Source organism: Mauremys mutica, chromosome 1, assembly GCF_020497125.1.
Source record: "Mauremys mutica isolate MM-2020 ecotype Southern chromosome 1, ASM2049712v1, whole genome shotgun sequence".
In the NCBI taxonomy this organism is placed as follows: domain Eukaryota; kingdom Metazoa; phylum Chordata; order Testudines; family Geoemydidae; genus Mauremys; species Mauremys mutica.
In genome coordinates, this window is record NC_059072.1 from 95,007,070 (window position 1) to 95,030,861 (window position 23,792).

The 23,792-nt window shown below is 52.2% G+C and overlaps 1 protein-coding gene across 4 annotated transcripts; it reads right to left on the minus strand.

Moving 5' to 3' along the window:
• Nucleotides 1-14,480: 14,480 nt before the first annotated feature.
• Nucleotides 14,481-23,789, minus strand: GALR3 (galanin receptor 3). 4 transcript variants are annotated; one of them, XM_044985832.1, is made up of 3 exons: nt 23,732-23,789; nt 18,878-19,247; nt 14,481-17,937 (listed from the first exon to the last, which is right to left on the minus strand). In XM_044985832.1, exons 2-3 carry the CDS (start codon nt 19,225-19,227, stop codon nt 17,055-17,057), a joined length of 1,233 nt encoding a protein of 410 aa, XP_044841767.1. In that variant the 5' UTR covers nt 19,228-19,247; nt 23,732-23,789; the 3' UTR covers nt 14,481-17,054. The 4 variants fall into 4 exon arrangements, with proteins under 4 accessions (XP_044841767.1, XP_044841754.1, XP_044841760.1 ...); XM_044985819.1 differs by lacking the exon at nt 23,732-23,789 and adding an exon at nt 23,086-23,179; XM_044985825.1 differs by lacking the exon at nt 23,732-23,789 and adding an exon at nt 21,408-21,512.
• Between the last annotated feature and the right edge of the window lie 3 nt (nt 23,790-23,792).

Below are 23,792 nucleotides of genomic sequence, written 5' to 3' on the forward strand. Positions count from 1 at the left end.
CATAGCAGCCGGGGGAGGGACAGCTGAACTGCCGATTGCTAGCCTGCTGGGCGGCTACAGCACAAGAAACTTAGGGGAGCGGGGAGCTGATGGGGGGCTGCCGATCCACCCTGGTGCCAAGCCCCCACCAGCTAGCTGCAATGGGCTGCTCTTCCTGCAAGGAGTGAACAAAGCAGACGGCTGCCAAACAACATTAGAAGGGAGCATTGGACAACTTTAAACAAGCATGTTCCCTAATTGATCAGCAATGAAACAACATTAACCGGGACAACTTTAAGTGAGGAGTTACTGTATATTCTTGGTTACAAAAATATGTATACAAAGTCCTGTTTCCCTCAACATAGTGGAAGCAAACAACAACAGACAATTTCATTGCTCAGAAATCCCCAAATATAACCCTCCACCAGGCTCTGTGCTGAAGAAGCCTGGTCTTCCTGCTTCCTCTCAGGATCACGCTCCTATCAGCTTCACCCAGCATTTTGCCTCCAACACATGCAGCCTGCAACCCATATTCTAGTCCCTGCGTTTGCAACCAGGAGCACCCCTCAGGCCATGCACTTAGCTCTCACCTGCCATGCAGCCTAGTTCCCCAGGTTGTAGCCCCAAAGCCTCCAGCTGTTTTTACCACATAAAAGGGCTTTGTTGCTGCTTCTGTTGACATTGGCTTAAGGAGGCCTATGAATGGGTTTTGGATCCCAATACCCACCTGCTGGCAGCCATTGTCACCTTTCAGCATAACAATATATTTATCAGTGATCCCAAAAAAGGTGAGGGGGCAACATTTGCAGAGGACCCAAAATTAATTAGGTTAGGCAAGGCTAGAGAAGACTGAGGAACACCACAGGGACCTGACAGAGCTAGGTAATAATGTAGATCAGTGCAAACCCATGCAGAATGCGTAGAGCAATTGGAATTGGAACTACTCATACACATTGCTGAGGTCAAAATTAACTGGAACCAAGCAGGAAATAGAACTAGGGTTGTGACCAGATATACAAAAACCTGGTGCGGGGGTGTCACAAAGTGTGGGGGAGTCAAGGCCCTGCACCCTCGGCTTCCTGCAATTCACCATGACTCTCAGCCAGCCAGTAAAACAGGTTTATTTAGACGACAGGAACACAGGTCTTGCTGGTACAGACTACAGGACCCCCTTTAGTTAGGTCCATCTGGGGGCCTCCAGGGAGGCCACAGCCCCATTGGGGCACTCCTCTCCATTTCCCAGCCAGCCCCTCCTTCTCTGGGCTTTGTTCCTTTTCCGGGCCAGGAGGTCACCTGACCTCTTTGTTTTCCTACACCTTTAGCATCCCCTTGCAGGGGGGAAGGGCCCGGGCCATTAGTTGCCACGGAGACAGAATGTCAGCCAGAAACTGACGCACCCACACAGTATTCAGAGGAAACATTAAGAACAGCCCCACTTCGTCACAGTGTGCACATGCACATGCCCAGAGAGGTACAGAACAGAACTGAGGTGCATCAGCAGAGAGTAGCAGAGTTAAGCGTGCATTATTCCTGCTTCTAGTCCATAGCTATTGGACTTTCCTTTCATGAACATTAAAATCCACCCCACACAAACCTTTTCCACTCCCCTGCCCTTGGTGGAGCCGTGCAGCTATCCTTTCCCCTGCAGAGGCTGGGTCACTCTTGAACTTCTCCCAGAATAAATACAAGTCCCTCTCTTCCTTGGTGTGCTTGGTCTTTTTGACTAGATGCAGGCATTTTTGCCATCCCCTCAACAGACACTCTGCTGGCTCCCCTGGGGCATGTTCCGAGGCCTGCAATTTATTCAAATGACGGAGCACTTGTACCATAGCAAGGTGGGGCTGGCAAGGCATATTTCTGCAGTCTGTACAATCACACTGTCCCTGGCAACAGCCAGCGTGATTCCTGTGATCAGCTGGAGCGGGTACACAAATGGGAACCTGGGACTAGATTGTTGTCTCCCTCCCAGTGAGTGGGCAGCAGCTGCGGTGTTCTCATCTATTTAACAACATGGCGGGTCCTCTTCATTACAGCCCAACAAGAAATCCCAACTTTGCTCTGCCAAGATGCTAGATGAGGGGGAATCCCTAAGTTTTAGGCGGATAGCCAAGAAAGGCACTTATGTTGGACTGAGTGTTCCCATTGGGAGTGATACTGGTATAACAACCTAGGTTTATATCCACCCCTTCACTTATGCAGTATAACTTTCTCATGTAGACAAAGCCCTGTCTCTGTGCAAACTAGCAATACTGAATTTTTATAGTACTTTCCATCCATGGATCTCAAAGCAAAGCACTTTACAGTCCTTACTGAAGCAGGCGCCTCTCAAACACACATGGTAGGGCAATGCTACCCCCATTTATAGACAGTAAGCGGAGGCAGAGAGAGAGCGTGCCTTGCCCATGGTCACAGTAAGTCAATAGACAAGAGGAAGAGCTATTAAAAAGGTTGGTCTTGTGGTTCCAATGCTGAACTAGGCCCCAGAAGATCTGAGTTCAGTTGCAGACTGCTGGTATAGCCTGGGGCAAGGCACTGCCATTCTGTGTCTTCGCTCCCCAGCTGTAAAATGGGAATCTTCCTTCATCTTGTCTATCTAGATTGTAAGCAGTTTGGGGTCAGGGATCTTACCACAGGCCCTGCAGTACAAACTAATGGGGTACGGATCTCATCTGGGGCTCTAGGCCAGTGGCTCTCAACCTTTCCAGATTACTGTACCCCTTTCAGGAGTCTGATTTGTCTTGCGCACCCCAAGTTTCACCTCACTTAAAAACTCACAAAAATCAGACAAAAAGACAAAAGTGTCACAGCCACCATTACTTAAATTGCTTACTTCTTCATGTTTACCATATAAGGATAAAATAAAATCAATTGGACTATAAATATTGTACTTATATTCAGAGCCGTCCCTAGGGTAGTGCGAATCGGGGCAACCGCCACGGGCCCCGCACTTCAGGGGGCCCCGCACTTTGTGAGGAAGCGGGTGGAAAGGTGAGGCAGGGGTGAGGGGGAGCCAAGCCTCCCTAACAACCTCCCCCTCCCCCCAGCACCTCCTGCCTGCCGGTGGGCCCCGCCAATCAGTGCACCTCCCTCCTTCCCAGCACCTACCGCTAATCAACTGTTTTGCGGCGTCTGGAGGTGCTGGGGGAAGGGGGAGAGGAGCGAGGGCGCAGTGTGCTCAGGGGAGGGGGCAGAACTAGGTGGGAAGAGATGGGGTGGGGCCTTGGGGAAGGGGTGGACCTGGGCAGAGCCAGGGGGAAGCACCCCCTCAGCAGATAGAAACTCGGTGCCTATGTCCCAGGCTCTGCACCCACCCTAGGGACAGCCCTGCTTACATTTCACTGTATAGTAGATAGAGCAGTATAAACAAGTCATCATCTGTATGAAATTTTAGTTTGTACTGACTTTGCTAATGCTTTTTATGTAGCCTGTTGTAAAGGTAGGCAAATATCTAGATGAGTTGATGTACTCCCTGGAAGATCTCTGCATACCCCCAGGGATACGCCTGCCCCTGGTTGAGAACCAGTGCTCTAGGTGTTACCATAATACAGATAATAATGTGGTAGAGCTGGGAATAAAACCTAGAAAACCACTTCCCAGTTGCCTGCTGTGATCACTAGCCTGTACTTCCACCAGCTAGGGCTGCCAGGTGTCCAGTTTTCCCTGGCAACTCCAGACAGCAACACTGACCTGGCCACTAAAAGTCTGGTTGGCAGCACAGCGGGGCTAAAGCAGGCTCCCTGCCTGCCCTGGCTCCACACGGCTCCTGGAAGCAGCTGGCATGTCCAGCTCCTAGGTGCAGGGATGGCCCTGGGCCCTGCCCCAAGCACTGGCTCCACAGCCCCATTGGCCAGGAACTGTGGCCAATGGGAGCTGCGGAGGTGGCGCCTGCAGGCAAGGGCAACACGTAGAGTTCTCTGGCCCCTCCGTCTATAAGGCGGACATGACAGACACTTCCGGGAGCCACCTGAGGTAAGCGCTGCCTGGAGCCTGCACCTCAAAATCCTCTTGCATCCCAACCTTCTGCCCCAGCCTGAGCCCCCTCCTGCACCACAAACCCATCATCCCCGGCCCCACCCTAGAGCCTGTACCTGCACCCGGAGCCCTCACCCCCTCCTGCATCCCAAACCCCCGCCCCAGCCCAGAGCCCCCTCCCACACTCCAAACCCATTGGCCCTACCAGGGGCAGCTCCAGGCCACAGCACGCCAAGCGCATGCTTGAGGCGGCATGCCGCGGGGGGCGCTCTGCCGGTCGCCGGGAGGGTGGCAGGCAGGCAGCCTTCGGTGGCATGCCTGCAGAGGGTCCGCTGGTCCCGCGGGACCGGCGACTGGCAGAGCGCCCCCCGCGGCATGCTGCCATGCTTGGGGCGGCGAAATGTTTAGAGCCGCCCCTGGGCCCCACCCCCCATCTCCCTCCCACACCTCTCATCCCTGGCCCCACCCCAGAGCCTGCACCCCCAGCCACAGCCCTCAGCCCCTCCTCCCCCAGCACTCCTCCCTTCCCCCTGTACTCCAACCACCAGCCCTGAGCCCTCTCTCACACCCCAAACCCCTCATCCCAGGCCCAGGGCCTGTACCTCCAACCAGAGCCCTCATCCCCTCCCACACCCTAAACTCCTCATCCCCCAGCCCCACACCTCCAACCAGAGCCCTCATCCTCTCCAGCACCCCAACCCTAGCGCAGTGAAAATGAGCGAGTGTGGGGGAGAGTGAGGGAGGGAGGGAGGGAGGGGGGATGGAGTGAGCAGGGCCTCGGGGAAGGGGACAGAGCAAGGGTGTTTGGTTTTCTGTAATTAGAAAGTTGGCAACCCTACCACCAGCTAGGTGAGAGATGTCCCAGTCCAGTTCCTACATGATGTGCTCATCTAATAAAAACTTTGTTACTGTGGTGCTAACACCCTTCTCCCTGCTTGATGGCAGTACCAGCAAAGATGGCAAGGAAGAAGTGGGCCATGGAGGTTTAACTCCCCTCTTCCCCTAAAGGTAGTGCCTCCCACTCCCCGAGCTGTGCAGAGGCACCTTCTTGCAGGGTGTGAGAGAGCTTGTGAAGTTGCTGCCTGTGCATGATCCCTTATGGGAACACACAGGGGACTTCAGTTTCTAGTAGGGTGACCAGATGTCCTGATTTTATAGGGACAGTCCCGATTTTTGGGTCTTATTATATAGCTCCTATTACCCCCCGTCCCGATTTTTCACACTTGCTGTTTGGTAACCCTAGTCTCTAGCCAGCACCTTTCCCCAAGAATAAGATGGGGGAGGGAGAAGAGAGAGAGTTCATCTCTCTGCCTGCCCACACATACTCCAGGCCACCCACACCCTCAAATGATATTGGCTGAATTTTCAGGGCTTGTTCAAACTCTGCAAAACCAGCAAAACTGCCCCTTTAATTCCTGGAACATGCCAGCTGACTACATCTCCTGCCCCTTAAATGCACTGCAGCCCCTCACAGCTGCCTAACCCTCCCCCCCACCCAAACAAGTCAGCAGCTGCCTAATTCCCATGCCAAGTATCCCATCCTCACTTCCTGTGTTAACCCCCCTGTAACCACCTCCACCTCCACCCCCTCTCAGAGCCAGGCCAGTCCTCCACAGCAACACAATGCTGATGCCCTCCCCACCCAGCTTCTGATCTTTCCTGCAAAACCTACTCTATCTCCCCTCTGTACCTAATGCCAAATTTGCCCAGTCAAGCCAGTTTTCCAAGGGTTAATCAGAACAAATGACCAAAGTGAAAGAGCAAGCTGATTTTAATATCAATGAGCAGCTGGGAGCAGAGATATCAGAACGTTAAACCTGTCTGTAGATGAGGCTGGGCTTTGCAGAGGGACTGCACCAAATATATTGGAAAGTTGGTTTTGTGGCAATCAGTCTTACTCTACTTAAATTAAACCCTGCTGTGTGTCTCAGTGACATGGTCTCCTCTGTCCAGCTCCACTGTTTTCTTGTTTCACCAAGCTGATCTTTTATTATTGCTGTTCTTAGGACTGTATGAATTTTCCATGCTGCTCAGGCACTAGTTGCATCTGCACAACCATCTTGTATCCCCCAGATTTGGGGCACCTGTTGCTTTCAACAGGGATGTAACATCCAAACTCCCTGCTCTTCTTAATTAAGTGTTCATGAAAGCAAGGAGCTGATAGGGCTGAGTACAGCTGGCCAGAGCTAGAGGACAGGTGCAGGGGTGTGTGGAACCTTCCAATCTGCAGCACCCCCTGCCTCCCACAGCTTTCCTTATTGACCTGCAGCACTGCTTTGTAATCCAAACCTGGGGGTCTCTTAACACAAACAGCTCTGCCAATGCATTTCACTTGTCTTTCCATGGCACTGTGAAGGACTGCTAGAAAACCCAGCCCTGCACTCCAGTCTGAAAAAGGGATCCAGCCAAACAAGAATACAGTTACTTTGCAGTAATCTGTGCAGGTTCGTAACACAGATCGGAAACATGGTTAAAACATAGGCTGGCCTTGTATACACAGGGAAGAATGAACAAGCCACTGGGCTAGGACTCAGGAGATAGGAGTTCTATTCCCAGCTCTGCCACTGACCTGCTGGGTCATCTTGGGCAAGTCACAGTGCCTCTGCACCTCAGTTTCCTCATCTGTAAAATGGGGATGAGGAGTCTGAACTCCTTTGTAAAATGCTGTGAGATCTAGGGTTGAAAAGTGCTGTATAAGTAGAGCCCTAATGGATACAAAATTTGGATCCGCATCCGATCTGCAAAAATGGTTTTGAAGGGCTCTGTGTATAAGAGCTAGGTATTATTATGCTATAATACAATTGGGACATTATAACTTGATTCCCCACCCCGCATGGTCATCTGGCCGATGAGCCTAGTCCTTACTCAGAATTAATTCAAGTCACTTTAGAGATCACCATGACTACATGCACTGATGACTGTCTAAGGAACCCTGAACAAAGGATAATGGGAATAAATAGCAAACTGGATGGGGTTTGAAACTGCATCCCATCTCTGTTAGTGGGCAGAGGGAGGGTATAAGCAGTGTTTTTTAATGGCATTTACAGTGGCTACTGAATTCAGACGAGCTGCAGACATTAGTGAGGACAGAGGAATAATACCAAGGGACCTTCAGAGATCAGAAACAGAAGCATAAGGTCAGGGGGAAAGTGCACAATTAAACATCCAAATAAAAAGATAATCCCAAACACGGCCATTTATTTGGTTGGCTGGAAATGAGGGGGGAGAGCTTTCTAAGACAGTTCTACTAGGCTGTGGAAGAGCCCGCAAGGGGTTACGAACACCTCATTGTTTGGGAGTTTTAAGATCAGGCAGGAAAAAGCATGAACAAACGTGCAGTCAGGACAACAACACGCAAGTCAGAGGTGAGGAATGGACCACCTGGCCTAGGGGTTTCCTTTTTAGCTTTGTCCAACCAGCTCTGTTAGTTGTTAATAGAGACTAGTCCAGTCCTTCTCCCCCTAGGTAACTATTGGACTGACTATATGCTCTTCAGATCCCGTTCATTAACTTACATGTAAATAGCAGGTGTGGCAGGTCATCAACTCGCCTTCTTTCTCCTGGAAGGTACCACAACATATTTCAATCACCAAAGATAACTTCCCCCCCTTTCCTGAATTTAATGAGCAGTTTCATCTTGACAAGGGGGAACCATAGACCACCTCTGTTCCCTCAGCTGAGCTGGGATTAGAGAGGCAGCAGGAAAGGATTCTCTGCTACCTATTGAACTCTTCCCTGCATGTTAAGCTGTTTGTCCAGGAAGAGCTTGGTGGGGGTGGTATTGGTTGGGTGTCTTTAACACAACCCAGCTGGGTGGGGTGGGATTTGGGAGGAGTAAGCCAGACACCTTATCAGAAGGAACTCTCAGCCACAGCTCTGGTAGGAGAGGACAGAGGAAAGGAGATCAGGGCTACTAGTGCTCATGTGGTCTTTTCCACCCCAATACCATGATCCAGCATCATGGTTGTGTCTGTTATAGCTTAGAAAAAATTGACACTTCCTCAGTGTGAAGTCCAGCAGGAAAGGGCCAAGCTATTTTTGTGCCCTCTTGGCACAGCCCACAGGAGCAGTCCTCCGCAAAGGGTAAGTCATGTGGTTCAATGGCCTGACCACAGGGTTAGTAACCAGGAGAATCTATGTTTTAGTCCCATTGCTGCCCTTCCTTCTTTCAGTGGGCCCAGGGACTAAGACTCAAAGCCCTTATCCGTCTGTGCAATGGAGATAACAGTCCTTACCCAATCTCAGAGAGGCACCCAAGGGCTTAATATTGCAGTGCACTCTGAAGATGTTCTCATTTACCATTGCAGAGATGGAGCTGGATCCCTGTGCCCCTATAAGGGAAGCTGGCTGCACCCTCTGGGAAGAGCCAGCCCTGGATTTCCCTGCCCACTGTGAACAGGTTCAGCCTGCAGCCCATCGTCACCACAGCTAGCATCTAAACATACCCCGTCTGCGAGGTGGCTTGATGTTGGTAACTCAAAAGCAGCACAAACCTCAGCATAGCTACTCCCCGTGAGCCACTCCTACCCCCATCCCCCTTAGACCCTGCACCTGGCACAGTGGGAGTGATTCACTGGGACAACACAAGAGTTACACCCCTTGGTGGGTGACACACAGGCTGTAAGAGCATATCTCAGATCCACCCTGGTTCCTCTTTGGCCAGCCACTAATGATTCTCTCCTTGTCGATGGCATTCTGCCTGGGGAGCCTCTCACTCCAGCTTCCCAAGGGGATCTCTTTCTAATTGTCCCCTTTGCTTGTTCACCTGGACACACAATGATGAGGTGAGGTGGAATGATCCCAGAACTGGTGGTGCCCATGAATCATTAACCAGTTTCTCTCATTTGCTTTTCTCACTCTTCTTGTTCTGACATTCTTCATCTCTGTGTCCCTCTGCCTCCTGCTCGCTCCCAGTGACGTTCGCTACTAATAATATTCAGCATTTGCAAATTGCTTCTCTTCCAAAGACTAAAAGGGCTTTATGCAGGTGGGGAGGTATCGGTATTTAACTTTTATAGGTGGGGAATTAGAGGCACAGAAAGCTCAAGTGGGTCAGTGCAGGGCTTGGAATAGAAGAGGTCTGAGTGCCAGTCCAGTGCTCCGTTCCTCAGACCACAGGTGTCTGCTTCTGCAGCATCCACCCCAGCATGCCTGATGCTAATGCTTTTCTCCTCTGAAAGGTGCTTATCAGAGTTAACTAACTAACCCATTAGTGTTTCATGTAGGTGTTGTCTACATAGCGGGGTTCATCTGCAGTAACTTGAATTAGTATGCAGTCAAATGACCTTCATCTGCATAATGCATCATGCCATGCTTCAGAGTGTACTAACTGGCTAGGTAACACCTATTCCATAATCACTTTGACGGTATATTAAGCACATCACTTATTTAGTGTGGACTAATGCTCATGTGAACACACTGCCCCTTCGCACGAGATTAGCAGTGTGCCAACTGCTATCCCACACTGCTTTGTGTGACACCAGGACCAGCCTGTTTGTTTACGTGTGTGCTATCCTGTGCTCCGGGGTCACGTTGACCAAATGTAGGGTGACCAGACAGCAAGTATGAAAAATCGGGACGAGGGTGAGGGGGTAATAGGCGCCTATATAACACACAGCCCCAAATATCAGGACTGTCCCTATAAATCTGGGACAGCTGGTCACCCTAACCATATGAGACAAGACACTCTGTACTCTGCAATTCTGCAGCTGTGGCATCCACTGCAGATTCAGTCTCCAGGCCTTATAGGAGGAAAGAAAACTGGCCAAATATGCACTGAGTATAAAGCAGGGCAGTGCATGCTGCAGACAGCCCGGAACAATAGCAATCAATGGATCATTTCAGCAAAAACATCTGATATCTTTATCCAACTGCTCCCCATACCCCCCAGGGAGCCTACAGGCCTAGCTGCCCCCTGCCAAGCTGCCAAAACCTCCTGCTTCCAACTTGAGAACACCTAGGATTAATTTATGCATTGTCACTACAAAAATCTGCAGCCTGCTAAAAAATTGAACATTTCAGGGCAGTGCAAAACTAATTAAGTTCAATAGCTAATTAAATAAGAGGGAGAATATCATGCCGAGTGTAATAATCATTTTCAGAATAACTTTAATGCAAACATGTATCTGAATCTGCTGTGCTGGACTGCCACAGAATCCAGGGGTCTGGCTACAGAATTTAGGACCAGCTTGGCAGGGAGCATACAGAGTCTTGGGTCTATCGAGTTTGTTCTGGATAAGACCATGGGGTATTTCCTAGGGGGGAGCTGTGAACAGAGAACGCTCTCTGGAGTCATTGCGGGACAAGTTGGGAGAGTCTGAAAAACAATTATGGGGCCTGATCACATCTCTGTGCACACAGCTCCCCTTGATGCAAGTGCACATGAATCTGAGTGGACATCCATGAGTCCCAAAGTTTATGGCCCCAATCCTGAAAAACATGTGCAGATCTTTACACGCATGAGTAATCACATTGATCTCTGTGAAATTGAGCACCTGCTTCCCTGGTCACAGGATGGGGGCCTAAACAGACAAGACAGAGAGTGGGAGAAAGGAATTATTCTCACTCCCCCACACACATGGAATGGAGGCACAGGGGGAATGAAGTGCCTTGCTCAAGGTCACACAGGAAATGTGTGGGAGAGCTGGAACCGAACCCAGATTTTAGAGTGATGCTTTCTTGGAGTTCTGCACCTTTGCTATCAAACAGACTCACTTTCCCCTTCTTTCTACAATATCCTTTACTACTTAGTGCTCTCTACCTTGGTCAAATTCAGCCCTGGTGCAGCTCCATTGACGTCAAAGGGATTTCACACACTGCACAGAGCCCTGAGTTTTCATTTTTTTCAGTCTAGGGCTGTGTTTCCCTCTAAAGTAGTCATGGGATCCTTGCTTTTAAATGAGCTCTATAAAGCATAGTTGGAGAAGACAGCAGTGTGGAGGGGGCTGGGCTGCAGTGCCAGCTCTCGGCTAAGTCCCTGCAGCCTGATACTTTGCAGACCTTTTGCTGTGAGAATGCAACTGTTGGGGCTGTTTCCCTGTTGTTGGTTAGTTTAGCCCTCCAGCTAAGCCAAAGTGCACATACCCCCTTGTGAACAAATGGAAGGCCAAACAAGAGGGCCAACCTAAAGCCAAAACCTTAAACTAGTCTTTTCCCTTTCTCAAAATGCTCGTGTTAGAGCCTGACACTGTGCCTGGCTACAGTACTGAGCCCTAGGGTATGTCTACACTGCAATTAGACATCTGCGCCTGGCCCATGCCAGCTGACTCAGATGGGCTCAGGTTGCGATGCTGTTTAATTGCAGTGTAGACATTCCATTCCAGCTCAGGCTGCAGTGTGAGCTCCGGGACCCTCCCCCCTCACAGGGTCCTAGAACCCGGGCTACGGGCCAAGCGTGGACATCTATGCTACAATTAAACAGCCCCCCCCCAAGCTGCCACAGGCCAGCGGCAGGTTTTTAATTGCCTTGTACACATACCCTTAGAGTCAGAGGGAAGTTCAAAGGCACTAGCCCTGGCAGGTGTCAAGCCTAGCCAAGGACTCTCCTGACTCCTCCTACCACAAGGTCACCTCCACTGCTTCCCCACAAGACCCTCAATTCCCCTCCTCAGGACTTGCCTCTCCAGGCAATGCACAATCCCCTCCTTAGGGTTAATTGGCTGGGTGTCTTTTTTACCGTTTCTTCCTGGATCCATTCCACTGTTTCTTCAAAAGCTCCCCCAGGCTCTTGCACTCATAAGCTCTTGTCCTCTCTCTCAAACTGTGTGTGTGTGCGTGCCTGTTTTCATAGAGATGCCCAGCAAGCCTTGCGCCTTCCCCAACCTCTCCCATTTTGAGGGCAGGGCTGCTCCCCTAGCACTTATACCCTGCAGCCCTTGCCATCTCTGGGATTCCCAAACAAGTTTCAAACAACAACACTCTCTCCCCCATCTTCTTCTGGAGCTACCCAGCTCTTTCCCTGGCTTTTTCAGCCGCTACCTTGCTAGGCCAACAGATCCTGGGCCTCCCTGCCCAGACCTTCTTTTTCTGGCTAAAGAAACCCACCAGTTGCCCCTGCTAGAAGCAGGAGTCACAACCATTTCCCCTCGCTGAACTGGGGAGAGTGCTTCTATACAACTGGCCCACTTCCCAGAATGCCCCCATTTCCTTTTGGCCCACCAGGGAGTTAGCCCCAGTGTTCTCTAGCCTAATTTCATTCTGCTCATTACATTCTGTCCATAAAATTTCATTTTCAATTGAGTATGGGATTCCCCTCTTCCTGCCCTGTTGTGTAATGTTCCTGTATGCTCTGGAACAGCCTTGACCCCAGAAATGGCTGCATTTCTGAGTTACAAAGCGTTCACTATGGATCGTACTCTGTAAAGCCAGCAGGGTGCTTTGGGATCCTCGGAGGGCAGGCACAGTAGAAATCAGTCATTACTGCAGAGTGAGTACTGTGTGTAACCCCTGTTAGAATTCCTTTGCTGTGCCCTCCTGCTGCAGCCCCAAGGGCAGGTGCTCTCTGTGGGCAAAGACCCCTGCTGTTAGCTGAGAGTGTTCACTGATCTCACTCGCAGGCCTTTGATCAAAGGCTCTCTTGCTTTGGGAAGTTTTCTGGCCTCAGAATTCTCTGCTGTGCTGATCAAGAAGGCCAGTTGTGCTGATCTAGGGCCTGAAACATCAGAGAAAGCTGGCTTAGGGCAGGGTGCTCCTGGGGCCTTGGCTATTCAAAAGGCCCGTTGCAAGAGCATGACCCCATGTGAAGGGGAGTGGGTGGGGCTAAAGCTCCTGTCAGAATGTACAGCTTTCTGTATGCAGGGTTTCTCCTATCTCTGATTTTCTCCTCCACTCCCTAGCCGGCTCTGCTTCCTCTCTCTCAGTGCATCCCACCGCTTGTCAGTGTGAATTAAAGCAAACTCCTCCATCCTCTAGTCTCTTTGTTGCTTTGCCTAGGAACTGCATCAAATGATTTATTTCACTCTTCCTCACCCCTCCATCAAGCCCTTGCCTCTTGCTCTCGTTTCTTGCATCTGGGCACAAGCAAACAATACATATTTTAATACAGCTACATGTAAATGTATACAACTAGGAACAAAGAATGCAGCCATACTTACAGGATGGGGAGTGGGGGACTCTATCCTGGGAAGCAGTGACTGAAAAAGAGTTGGGGGTTGTGGTGGATAAACAGCTGAACACGAGCTCCATGTGTGATGCTGTGGCCAAGAGGGCTAATGAGAACCTGGGATGCATAAACAGGAGAGTCTCGAGTTAGAGTAGAGATGTTATTTTACCTCTATATTTGGCACATATGTGACTGCTGCTGGAATACTGTATCCAGTTCTGGGTTCACAATTCAAGAAGGATGTTGATCATTGGAGAGGGTTCAGAAAAGAACAACAAGAATGATTAAAGATTTAGAAAACATGCCTTGTAGTGATAGACTCAAGGAGCTCAATCTATTTAGCTTAACAAAGGGAAGGTTAAGGGTTGACTTGATGTCAGTCTATAAATATCTACGTGGGGAATAAATATTTGATAATGGGCTCTTCAGTCAAGCAGAGAAAGGTGTGGCATGATCCAATGGCTGGAAGTTGAAGCTAGATAAATTCAGACTGGAAATAAGGTATAATTTTTAATGGTGAGAGTAATTAATCATTGGAACAATTTACCAAGGGTCACGGTGGAGTCTCCATCAGTGACCATTTTGAAATCAAGATTGGCTGTTTTTCTAAAAGATCTGCTCTAGAGGAATTATTCTGGGGAATTTCTGGGGACTTGTTATTCAGGAGATCAGCTAGATGATCACAATGGTCCCTTCTGGCCTTGGAATCTATGAATCTATCTTTCCCGTGACTCCCTATTGAATTCCAATGATGCTTTCAGCTCCTTCCTGAAATGCTCAGACCTGCCCCCTACATATAATTATGCAGTATGTGTTGGGTCAGTTTTTTTACCCCCAGTTAGTAATCCAGTCTCACCAGAAAGAGGGTCAGGAAGCTCACATAATCCCTGATTGCTCCTCTCCCCCTGTCCCAAATAGAGAAATAATCCCCACCGTGTTAAATGATTGTGGCTGGAACATGGAGAATAAGGAAGAACACAGACCAGGCAAAGAAACTCTCCAAGGTTTATTAATCTCACACAGGAGAGAAATCCCAGCAGCTCCTCGAAAGCAATAATCCCCTTTGCCCCAGGCCCTGCAAGTTACATCCCACCTGCACTGTGTTCTCCCCCATGGGGTTAGCACTGAGGGATGTCAGCCACTCTCTTGTCAGGGGCTAGGCAGCACTGTATGAATGGGAGTGGCAGGGCCGGCTCCAGACCCCAGCGCGCCAAGCGCGCGCTTGGGGCGACATTTTGCCGGGAGGGCGGCAGGCGGCTCCGGCGGACCTTCCGCAGTCATGCCTCCGGGAGGTCCACTGGTCCCGCGGCTCCGGTGGACCTCCCCGCAGGCATGACTGCGGAGGGTCCGCTGGTCCCGTGGCTCCGGTGGACCCTCCGCAGGCACATCTGCAGGAGGTCCCCCGGAGCCGCGGGACCGGCGACCGCCAGCGCGCCCCCCGCGGCGTGCCGCCGTGCTTGGGGCGGCCAAATTCATAGAGCCGCCCCTGGGGAGTGGTCCAGCTACCTTAATGAAACATTCCATTGGGGCTGCAGGACCAGGTGGGAATGCAGGGAACAGTTGCAGGAACAAGGGAGGGTTCCAAGGTGACTGCCCTGAGGCCAGGGGGCTCGTGCAATGGAACAGCTCTAACTTTGGATACAGTGCCAGTGGTTATCAAACAAAGGGGCCCATTTCTTAAGACAGATCTTCCCCATGATTCCGCCCCACTAACCAATCCTGTTCCCATACCCGCCTTGCAGCCAATTGAGATTTCCATGAAGACAAAGACGCATTAAGACAATATTGAGGAGTAAAGATTAAACTAAACCTGCTTTGCTGCCATGGGTGCAGTTGCTTGCTGTCTTCTCCCCAGAGGCTGGTCAGGACCAAGTCACCCTTTGATGCCTGTAGCCTCGTCTCACCAGCTGACTTTGCAACCTGGTTCAGTCCTCTGGTGTTGACTACTCCTATTGTGGTGTCATCCACAAATTTGATCACAGTTATAGTTACACCAAAGAAACATCTGACAAAGAAAGACATTAAGCCGTGCATAAGGGGCAGAGAGCGGCTTGAAGTATGTTAGATTAGCTGTCCAGAAGAGCCTCTGGAAACTATAAAAGACCCCCAGACTGGCCTATAACCAGCAAATAACATCACTGAGGAGTGACAGATGCTTCACCTTTATGCCAGAAGCCGCTCCACAAAGCCTCTACATGCTTGCAAAGAGAACAGTGCGAGCACTACTATAGAAAGGTAGGGACACATCCTGCCCTCTGCCTTGGCTGGCTGTGAGAGGTGGACACCACCACCCAACAGATCTTTTCCGATCTGTTGCAGAGATCAGATCATGGGGCAGGGAAGTGGCAGTCCTTCTTATGTCAGGCACTGGCAAGATCGAACCTGGAACACTGCACTGAATTCTGGGAATCAAAGTGCCCGTGAGATATTGACAGATTGGATGCAGGTCAGAGAAGGCCTGCAGGGAATGATTTATGAGAGGATATTGAAAGAATTAAATTACATATAGCTTAGCTATACAGCGATGCAGGGGAGCGGAACACAATAGACTCTTAGCTATTTGAATGGTGTAAACACCAAGGAAGGAGGGGAATTATTTAGGGTGGAACAAAGGGGTGTAGCTAGGAATAATGGGATGAATTTGGAAAGGAACCAAAGACAAATATCAGGATACACTGATGGAAAGATGTATTAGCCTTGGGAAGAGTCCCAGGAGAAGTGGTGGAAGCTCCATTGCTTGGAACATGTAAAGCTAGAGTGGACAAAGCACTAGGAAGTGTCCCATAGAGAATAATCCTGCTTTGCCAAGGTGGAGGGAAGAGACCGACTTAATAAACTAACAGAGCTTTTCCATCTCAAGCTTCTATGAGTCTATCAGCATGCGTGGGAGGGGACACTGAGATGTAATAATACCAGGTTTTCCATTTTTACTTGCTATATAATAAATCATTTTAATAACAGTGATGGTAGTAGAATTAGTATAATAAGCCATTGATATGAGCTGCTGACTTCCTTGCAATTGGGGTTTTGGGCTAGGATTGCAAACAAGGCCCTCTCTGATACAGAGCGGAGTAGCTGGGGGTGGAGGATTAGCACTGGAGCAAGGCCTAAACTTGCTGGGAATTACTAGAGAGGAGAAGACACATAGGTGGGGAACAGAATTCTGCTACTTGGGACATTAGAGACATTGCCCCAGTTTTTCCAGCGATGGAAGTTTTGAACTGCCCCACTCTCACATACACACACAGAGATCCTATTCCCATCCCTAGTCCAAACAAAATGACTAACTCTCTTCACACATAGCTACACACACACACACACACATTCTTCCAACCACTCCCCCCAGCATCCTGATACCCACACTACAGCCTATGTTTTCAAACAGGGTACGTTAATTTTGCTCGTCTCAATTTTCCAGTACCCAAGATGCCACGCAAAATTAGTGGGCATTGATGAAAATGTAGGCCTAAATGTGTAGGGGGAATAGCCCCTGTGAGCAATAGACACAGGCACAGGGCTTATCGAGGGGCTAGTTAATCTGGTTAATCTCAAGAGGGAAGTTCAGATCCTTGAACCCCAAGGTGTGGGCAATGCCTTACACTAGATCACACAGTTAATTGTATGGTGTCATATCATACATGGTAGTAAAACTCCTTCCCCTTCTCCTCGCCACAGACTTTCAATATAGTGCCCAGGGCACTGGGAGTCCAGTCCTTTCCCCAGTGATCATGCTGTGTCTAGTTCTCTATGTCTCTCATTTTTATGTTAGCATGCTCCTACTTTCTGAATTTCCACTGATGGATTCCACTGCTCCCACAAGAATGGTACAGGCAAGTGGGTAGGGGTGGAACAATCATAAAGAAGCCACAGCTGGCACTGTTAAGATTAGCCGTCACTGCAATGCAATTTCCCAGGGACTACATCGTTCCATCTGCTCGCATACTCAGGGGTGGAAGGGTGACTCCCTCACTGGTTTATGCATTTCTCCTCTTGCTTTATATTATCAGTGGATGGTCAGCAGGCCCTGAGGTCTCCCTGGTGAGGTCACAGCCAGTGGATTGCCAGTTGTTACCGAACTTTCTTCAGCCAGCAGTCTTCTCTGAGCAGAGACAGTGGCGTCCTGTAGCTGATGAGTCCATGCCTCAGGGAGATGGGTGTCTTCAGCGTCTTTCTGCAGCGGGCCCTGGCAGCACCTGGCATTTTCCTCCTGGATGTGGGTGACCTCGGTGTTACCTCCATACACACCTGCAGCATTGTTGGCCACATTGGTTACGTGGACTTTATTGCCAGCTCTCTTCTTCTTCCTGCTCTTGTTCTGGAAGAGGAGGCAAGTGAAGACTTGCTTGAACTTCTTGCGGAAATGCTTAGAGATGAGGGCATAGACGATGGGGTTGAGGCAGGAGTTGGCATACGACAGGCAGTGGGAGGCCAGGCGGCAGGCATAGGTGGCTCGGTTGAAGGGGAAGTAGCCAAACCAAAAGCATAGGATGACCAGGTGGTGGGGCAGCCAGCAGAGGCAGAAGATTATGGCCACAGCCACAATCATCTTGGTGACCTTGCGCTTGGCCTTACGGGACTCTGAGATTCTCTCGATGGGGTCTACGGAGGTCCACAGGAACTTGATGGTCCTGGCATAAGCCAAGCTCATGACAACCACGGGCAGGAGGTACCCAAACACAAAGGTGAGGATGTCCAGGATCTTCCGGCGTTGGTCCTCCCAGATGGGGACACAGATGGGCACCCCATGGTAGTGGACAATCTGGTAGTAGCTGAGGTAGGGCCCTGCAAAGAGCAGTGACAGGGTCCAGATCACTATGATGGCAACCGCTGCATTCCGGGAGGTCCGGAGATCCCGGGATTTCAGCGGATAACGAATGGCCAGGTATCTGCAGGAGGGATGGGGTGAGGTGGGGTATAAACAGCAAAACAAATGAGTCAGCAAAGGAACTTCACTGTCACTGTCCTGCTATTCCATGCAGCCCCCTCCCAGGTGCTGTCTCCAGTGAGACCTCTCATCTTCCCTCCTCCACCCCTTGGGAGGGAGGATTAAGCAGAAGCCTCTAGGCAATTTGATCTTTCTTTCTTCCACCACCCAAGCATTCTTCCCCCCAATCCCTCCTTCACCCAGTGGACTCTGCTCCTCCTCAGCCAGCCACGGGAGAGATTCTAGTTTCCTCACTGGCACCCTGCTGCACTGGGCCTGGGTGACTGATGGGTTTGGAGAGCTGAAATCCAGCCTCAATCCACTCCTGTCTGGAAGAACAAACCAACCTCTCCCCAACGAGGAAGAGGAAGGGCTGGGTAAGCAGACTGTTGGAGAGCTTGTTTTGGGTGCTGAGAGAGAGGAGGAGATGAGGAGCAACAGAGAAGGGAGGGAAGAGAGGAAAGGGAAATGAGGGAGAGGGATAACGAGAGGTTTATGGGGGGAAGGGAGAATGGAGGGAGCTGGGAGGGGAGATCTGTGGGTTGGCAGAGAAGGGAGACTTGTGGAATGAGTCAAGGGAGGGGATGGAGGTGGAAGGTGAGGGAGCTCTGTGGAATGGGTCAGGGTGGATCTGCTAGGATTGTGGTTGAGGGTAACAGCACATGCATGGCCCTGTGCAACAGCCTGCCGCTGGATCAGAAATGGATAGCAGTGACAAGTGACCACAGGGAATCAAACCCCAGACACAGTGAGTGACCCTGTCCTGGGTGGGTTGTGCCTGCTCCGGACAGACACCGGTGGAGTCTGCCTTTCTCCTACACTTACCTCGCCATGCCAATCCAGTCTCTTGAACTAAAGCGACAGACGCAAAGCGTGAGTGGGGACGGGTCGGGGAGGCTCACCTGTCAACAGAGACGGCTGCCAGGGTGAAGCTGCTGGCGTACATGGTGAGGTAGATGAGGAAGTGCACAGCCTTGCAGGCAAAGGGGCCAAAGAGCCACCCGTCCAGTGTGTAGATGGTGGCTTGGAAAGGGACGCAGCAGAGGATAAAGCAGAGGTCTGCCATGGCCAGGTTGAGGATGAACAGGTTGGTGGTGGTGTACTTCACCTGGCCATTGTGCAGCAGCACGGCCAGCACCAGCCCATTCCCCACTGTGCCCAGGAGGAAGATGAGGAAGAAGACCACCGGCACGATGATGCCCGCAGCACGCACCTCCAGGCTGTTGGAGGAGGCATTCCAGCTCTCCGGCATCTCCCCATCAGACAGTGGGCCTGGCAAAGGAAGGAAGAGAAAAACAGCAGGTTCTCTGTGTCCACTGTGCATCTCCAGTGTGTCAGCAGTGCAAGAAAGCCCCTCAGTGGAGAACACAGCAGCTACTATCAGCCCTGCTCCTATTGACTCCGCCCAGCTGGAGCTCCGCCTTTGTGGCCCCTTTGTGGTGTCTTAGGGTATGTCTACACTACCCGCCGGATCGGCGGGTAGCGATTGGTTTATCGGGGATCGATATATCGCGTCTCATCTAGACGCGATATATTGATCCCCGAATGTGCTCCCGTCGACTCCGGAACTCCACCAGAGCGAGCGGCGGTAGCGGAGTCGACAGGGGGAGCCGCGGCCGTCAATCCCGCGCAGTGAGGACGGGAGGTAAATCGAAATAAGATACTTCGACTTCAGCTACGGGAAGTTGCGTATCTTACATCGACCCTGCCCCCTAGTGTAGACCAGGCCTTAGCAAGGCAAACCCATTAATCTCCCAGTGAGAGGCCCTGGTGTGCATCTTGGCTATGCTAGTGTAAAGGAGCGGTGGTGGCTTTAGGCCTATACAGCTGCATAGATCCCTGCCCTTCAAGAGTCTCACTTCACACTCCCACTAACCCGTCATATCAGGTCTCATCCCTGGTTCCCTGTCCGTGATCCCGTTTGAGTCTGGTGCCCAAGAGCTATGGCAGGGGGTGAATTTCATAACAGCTCTTCCTACCCCCGCTTAGAAAGTTGTACTTTGGCTCCATCTCCTGGCCTGTATGAGGGAGGGTCCCCAGGAGCCACAGAGCCTCTCTTGGGGTACGTCAAGATTACCCGCCATATCGGCGGTTAGGGATCGATTTATCAGGGATCGATTTCGATCCTTAAACACGTTCCCCGTTGACTCCGAAACTCCACCAGAGCGAGTGGCGGTAGCGGAGTCGACGGGGGAGCTGTGGCCGTTGATCCTGCGCCATGAGGATGGGAGGTAAGTCGGAATAAGATACGTTGACTTCAGCTACGGTATTCCCGTAGCTGAAGTTGCGAATCTTACATCGACACCCCCCCGCCCAGTGTAGACCATGTCTTAGAGGCGAGAGGGATTTGTTACAGCCTGAGGGGGTCACAGGCAGGGAGGAGGAGACTGGGGTAGTTGTGGATACAGGGAGGTGGGGCTTGAACCTGAGTGGGGCGGAAGCTGTCTCTTCACATAGCGCCCCACAAAACCAAGGGCCAGTTCTGGCCAGAGCAAACACATGCACAGTGAAACCCCAGTGAGGTGACTGAGGTGCAGTGGCATTTGGGGTGAGACTGCAGTACATTTGCTGGGCGCTAGGAGTCGAACCCTGGCCTGCTGTCACATCAGAGCACAGCGGTGGGTTATAGCCTTTGACACCCTGCTAAACTAAGAACAAGGCCTTTCGCCGATGCCTTTGTGGCCCCTGAGGTCCAATCTCACATGAGATGTCAGCGTCCAATAAGCTGATTTAACAATGACATCAAGAGATGCAGAGTCCCTTCATCAACTGTGACATAATTGGCTGGACTTCTATTGGGATCAGCCAGTCAGGATTTGCTTGGCTTTAGGTTATCACAGGGACCCTAGCTGTGCTAAATCCAAGACATCTCTTGTACCAGCCAACACTGCATGGGTGCAAGTACCAACGGTGACACCGGCCTCTGGTGGGGGGGGGCCTCTGCCAGGCACCACTTGACCCTCTTTACTCCATTACATTCCCAAAGCTGTTAAACCTCTTGGGATTTCTTGTTTTAGTGAGTTTTAATCTCAGCTTTCCTTTGACAGGGGCTAAGCAGAGGCCCCCAGGGAAGGAGGAGGCAGCCCTTGGGGGTGGGGAGAGGGACCCTGCACCTTCTATCCCCACAGCATCACCTAACCAGCTCTGATAGCAGGGAGGTATCCTAGGCTGAGAGGTTCTAACATCTAAGTTAGAAGTGACACAGTCAGCCCTACCTTACAAGAGCAAACCAGCATGCATGGCCCCAGCTCCCTCTGCTCTGTCCCACACCAAAAAGGGGTTAGCACTCTCTCTTTCAACCCAGCGTTCCCGCTGTTCTATACAGGGGTGGGGCCAGCACCTAGAGATCACTTGGTGTCCCACACCAGGGGATGGCTGCCTCTTGCCATGTTTGAAGTAATAAGAGATCCAGGGATGAATTAGAAAAATGACCTGTTTTGTATGAGCAGAGGCAGTTTTGTCCAGTGGATACAGCCCAGGCCTGGGCATCGGGAGACCTGGGTTCTAACTCCTGTCTCTGTGACAGAGCCGGCTCCAGGGTTTTTGCCACCTCAAGCAGCAAAAAAAAAGGCGCGATCAGCTCTACCACCGCCGCTTCAGTCTTCGGTGGCAATTCGGCGGCTGGTCCTTTGCTCCGAGAGGGACCCACCACCGAATTGCTGCCAAAGAGCCGGATGTGCCGCCCCTCTCTGTTGGCTGCCCCAAGCACCTGCTTGCTGGGCTGGTGCCTGGAGCCAGCCCTGCTCTGTGACCTCAAGCAAGTCACTGTCCTACTCTGCGCCCATTTCCCTTCCTCCCACACTTTGTTTGGCCTGTCAGTTTAGACTGTGAGCTATCTGGGGCAGGGACTGTCTCTCTCTGTCTCTATATAGCACCTAGCAGAATGGGGTCCTGGTCTCGGCTGGCTCCTAGGCACTACCATCAGACAAAGTAATAATCATTAAGAAGCTAAGTTCAACTACATGAGCAGGGAACTGGAGCATTCTGGTTAATACCAGGACTTCGCGCACACAATGGCCTCAATCAGAGCACTGCGTGACAGCGCACGTCACCAATGAGGCACAAGCATCGTATCCTATATTAGATGATCGTCTTCTTATTATTACAGCAGCAGAATAAATTGTCATTGGTTGATCAGTAATCGTAAGGGAAGGACACTGTACCGAGCAACAACTGATCAACTATTTATGGGTGCTATGAGCCCCTGGAGTCTCTTCTGTCTTACTCCAGCAGGGACCAGGCTTTCCCTCTCATTCATAGAACTTCACTCCAGCAGGTTGTCTCTGCACTCCTGGCTCTCCAGGGGCTGACTCTGTACCTCTGGGCCACACGGGGGGAGGCCTGTCTCCACAGCTCTCCCGCCCAGTGTCCTCTCTTTTCCATGCGGAGAGACCTGTTCCCATAGCTCTGACCCATGAGTAAACTTTGCACCACATGGAGAAACCTGTCCCCATACATCTCTCCCTCCAGAATCTTCTCTGCCCCACACAGAGAGATCTGCCCCCATAGCTCTTCAGAAACCCCTCTATCCACTATGCTCATAGATTCCTCCCCACCCCAGAGTCCCCCCTGCCCTACACGGAGCAAGCTGTCCCCATAGATCTTCCTCCCCTGAATCCTCTCTGCCCCAAACAGAGAAACCTGTCCCCATAGCTCTCGAAATCCCCTCTGCCCCACATGGAGAAATCTGTCCCCACAGCTTTCCCTCCCAGATTCCCCTCTGGCCCACACAGACACCTGTCCCCCCGCCTCCCCACCCCCAGCATCCCCTCTGCCCCACACAGACACCTGTCCCCCTGCCTCCCCACCCCCAGCATCCCCTCTGCCCTACACAGACACCTGTCCCCCCAGCTCCCCACCCCCAGCATCCCCTCTGCCCCACACAGACACCTGTCCCCCCGCCTCCCCACCCCCAGCATCCCCTCTGCCCCACACAGACACCTGTCCCCCCCTCCAAACATCTCCTCTGCCCCACACAGACACCTGTCCCCCCCGCTCCCCCCCCCAGCATCCCCTCTGCCCCACCCAGATCTGTCCCCCCAGCTCCCCCCCAGCCCCACACGGACACCCGTCCCCCCCCCTCCAAACATCTCCTCTGCCCCACACGGACCTGTCCCCCCGGAGCCGCACGGCAGCGGGCGGGCTCTGTAGCTCTCCCCGTCGAGTCCCCGGGCTCCGGCAGCGCGGGGGGAGGGGCGCTCGCTCTCTCCTCTCTCGCTGGCGGCGCCCGACGGGGCAGGAGCAAGCGGGGAGCGAGCGCGCTGCCTCCGCCAGCCCTGCCCGGCTCGGGCCGCTCACCTGCGCCTCGCTCCGGGGCGTTGCGATCCCGCTCCCGCTCCCTCCCCGCGGGCCAGAGGGACCCGGAGTTTGCCCGAGCTGCGCCTCTCCCCACGTGGCGCGGGCCCCCCTGGCTCCCTCCTTCCCGGCGCTCCGCCGCCCGCCCGCCGCGCTGCTCCGCTCCGCTCTCCGAGTTAACCCCTCCGCGCCCGGCCGCGCCAGGGGTCCCCCGCCCCATGCAAAGGCCGGAGGCTGCCTCGGCACAGGAGGCTGGTGGCTCACAAGGGCCAGGGCAGAAATTCCCCCGGAGCCCGCAGCTCTGCGGAGACCCGCTGCCCTGGCCCGGCCCGGCCCCGCCGATCTACCCCCGGCCCCTGCACCCCGCCCTGGGTACAGAGACTGAGCGCCCCCAGGCACAGCCCAGCTCCCCACTCGGCCCCAATGGCCCCAGGGGAGGCCAGAGCTGCAGCACCCGTCACCTCTGCTGCTCAGCTTTCCCAGCAGGGGGCGCGGGGAGTCCCCTGTGGGGCACACCCCGCA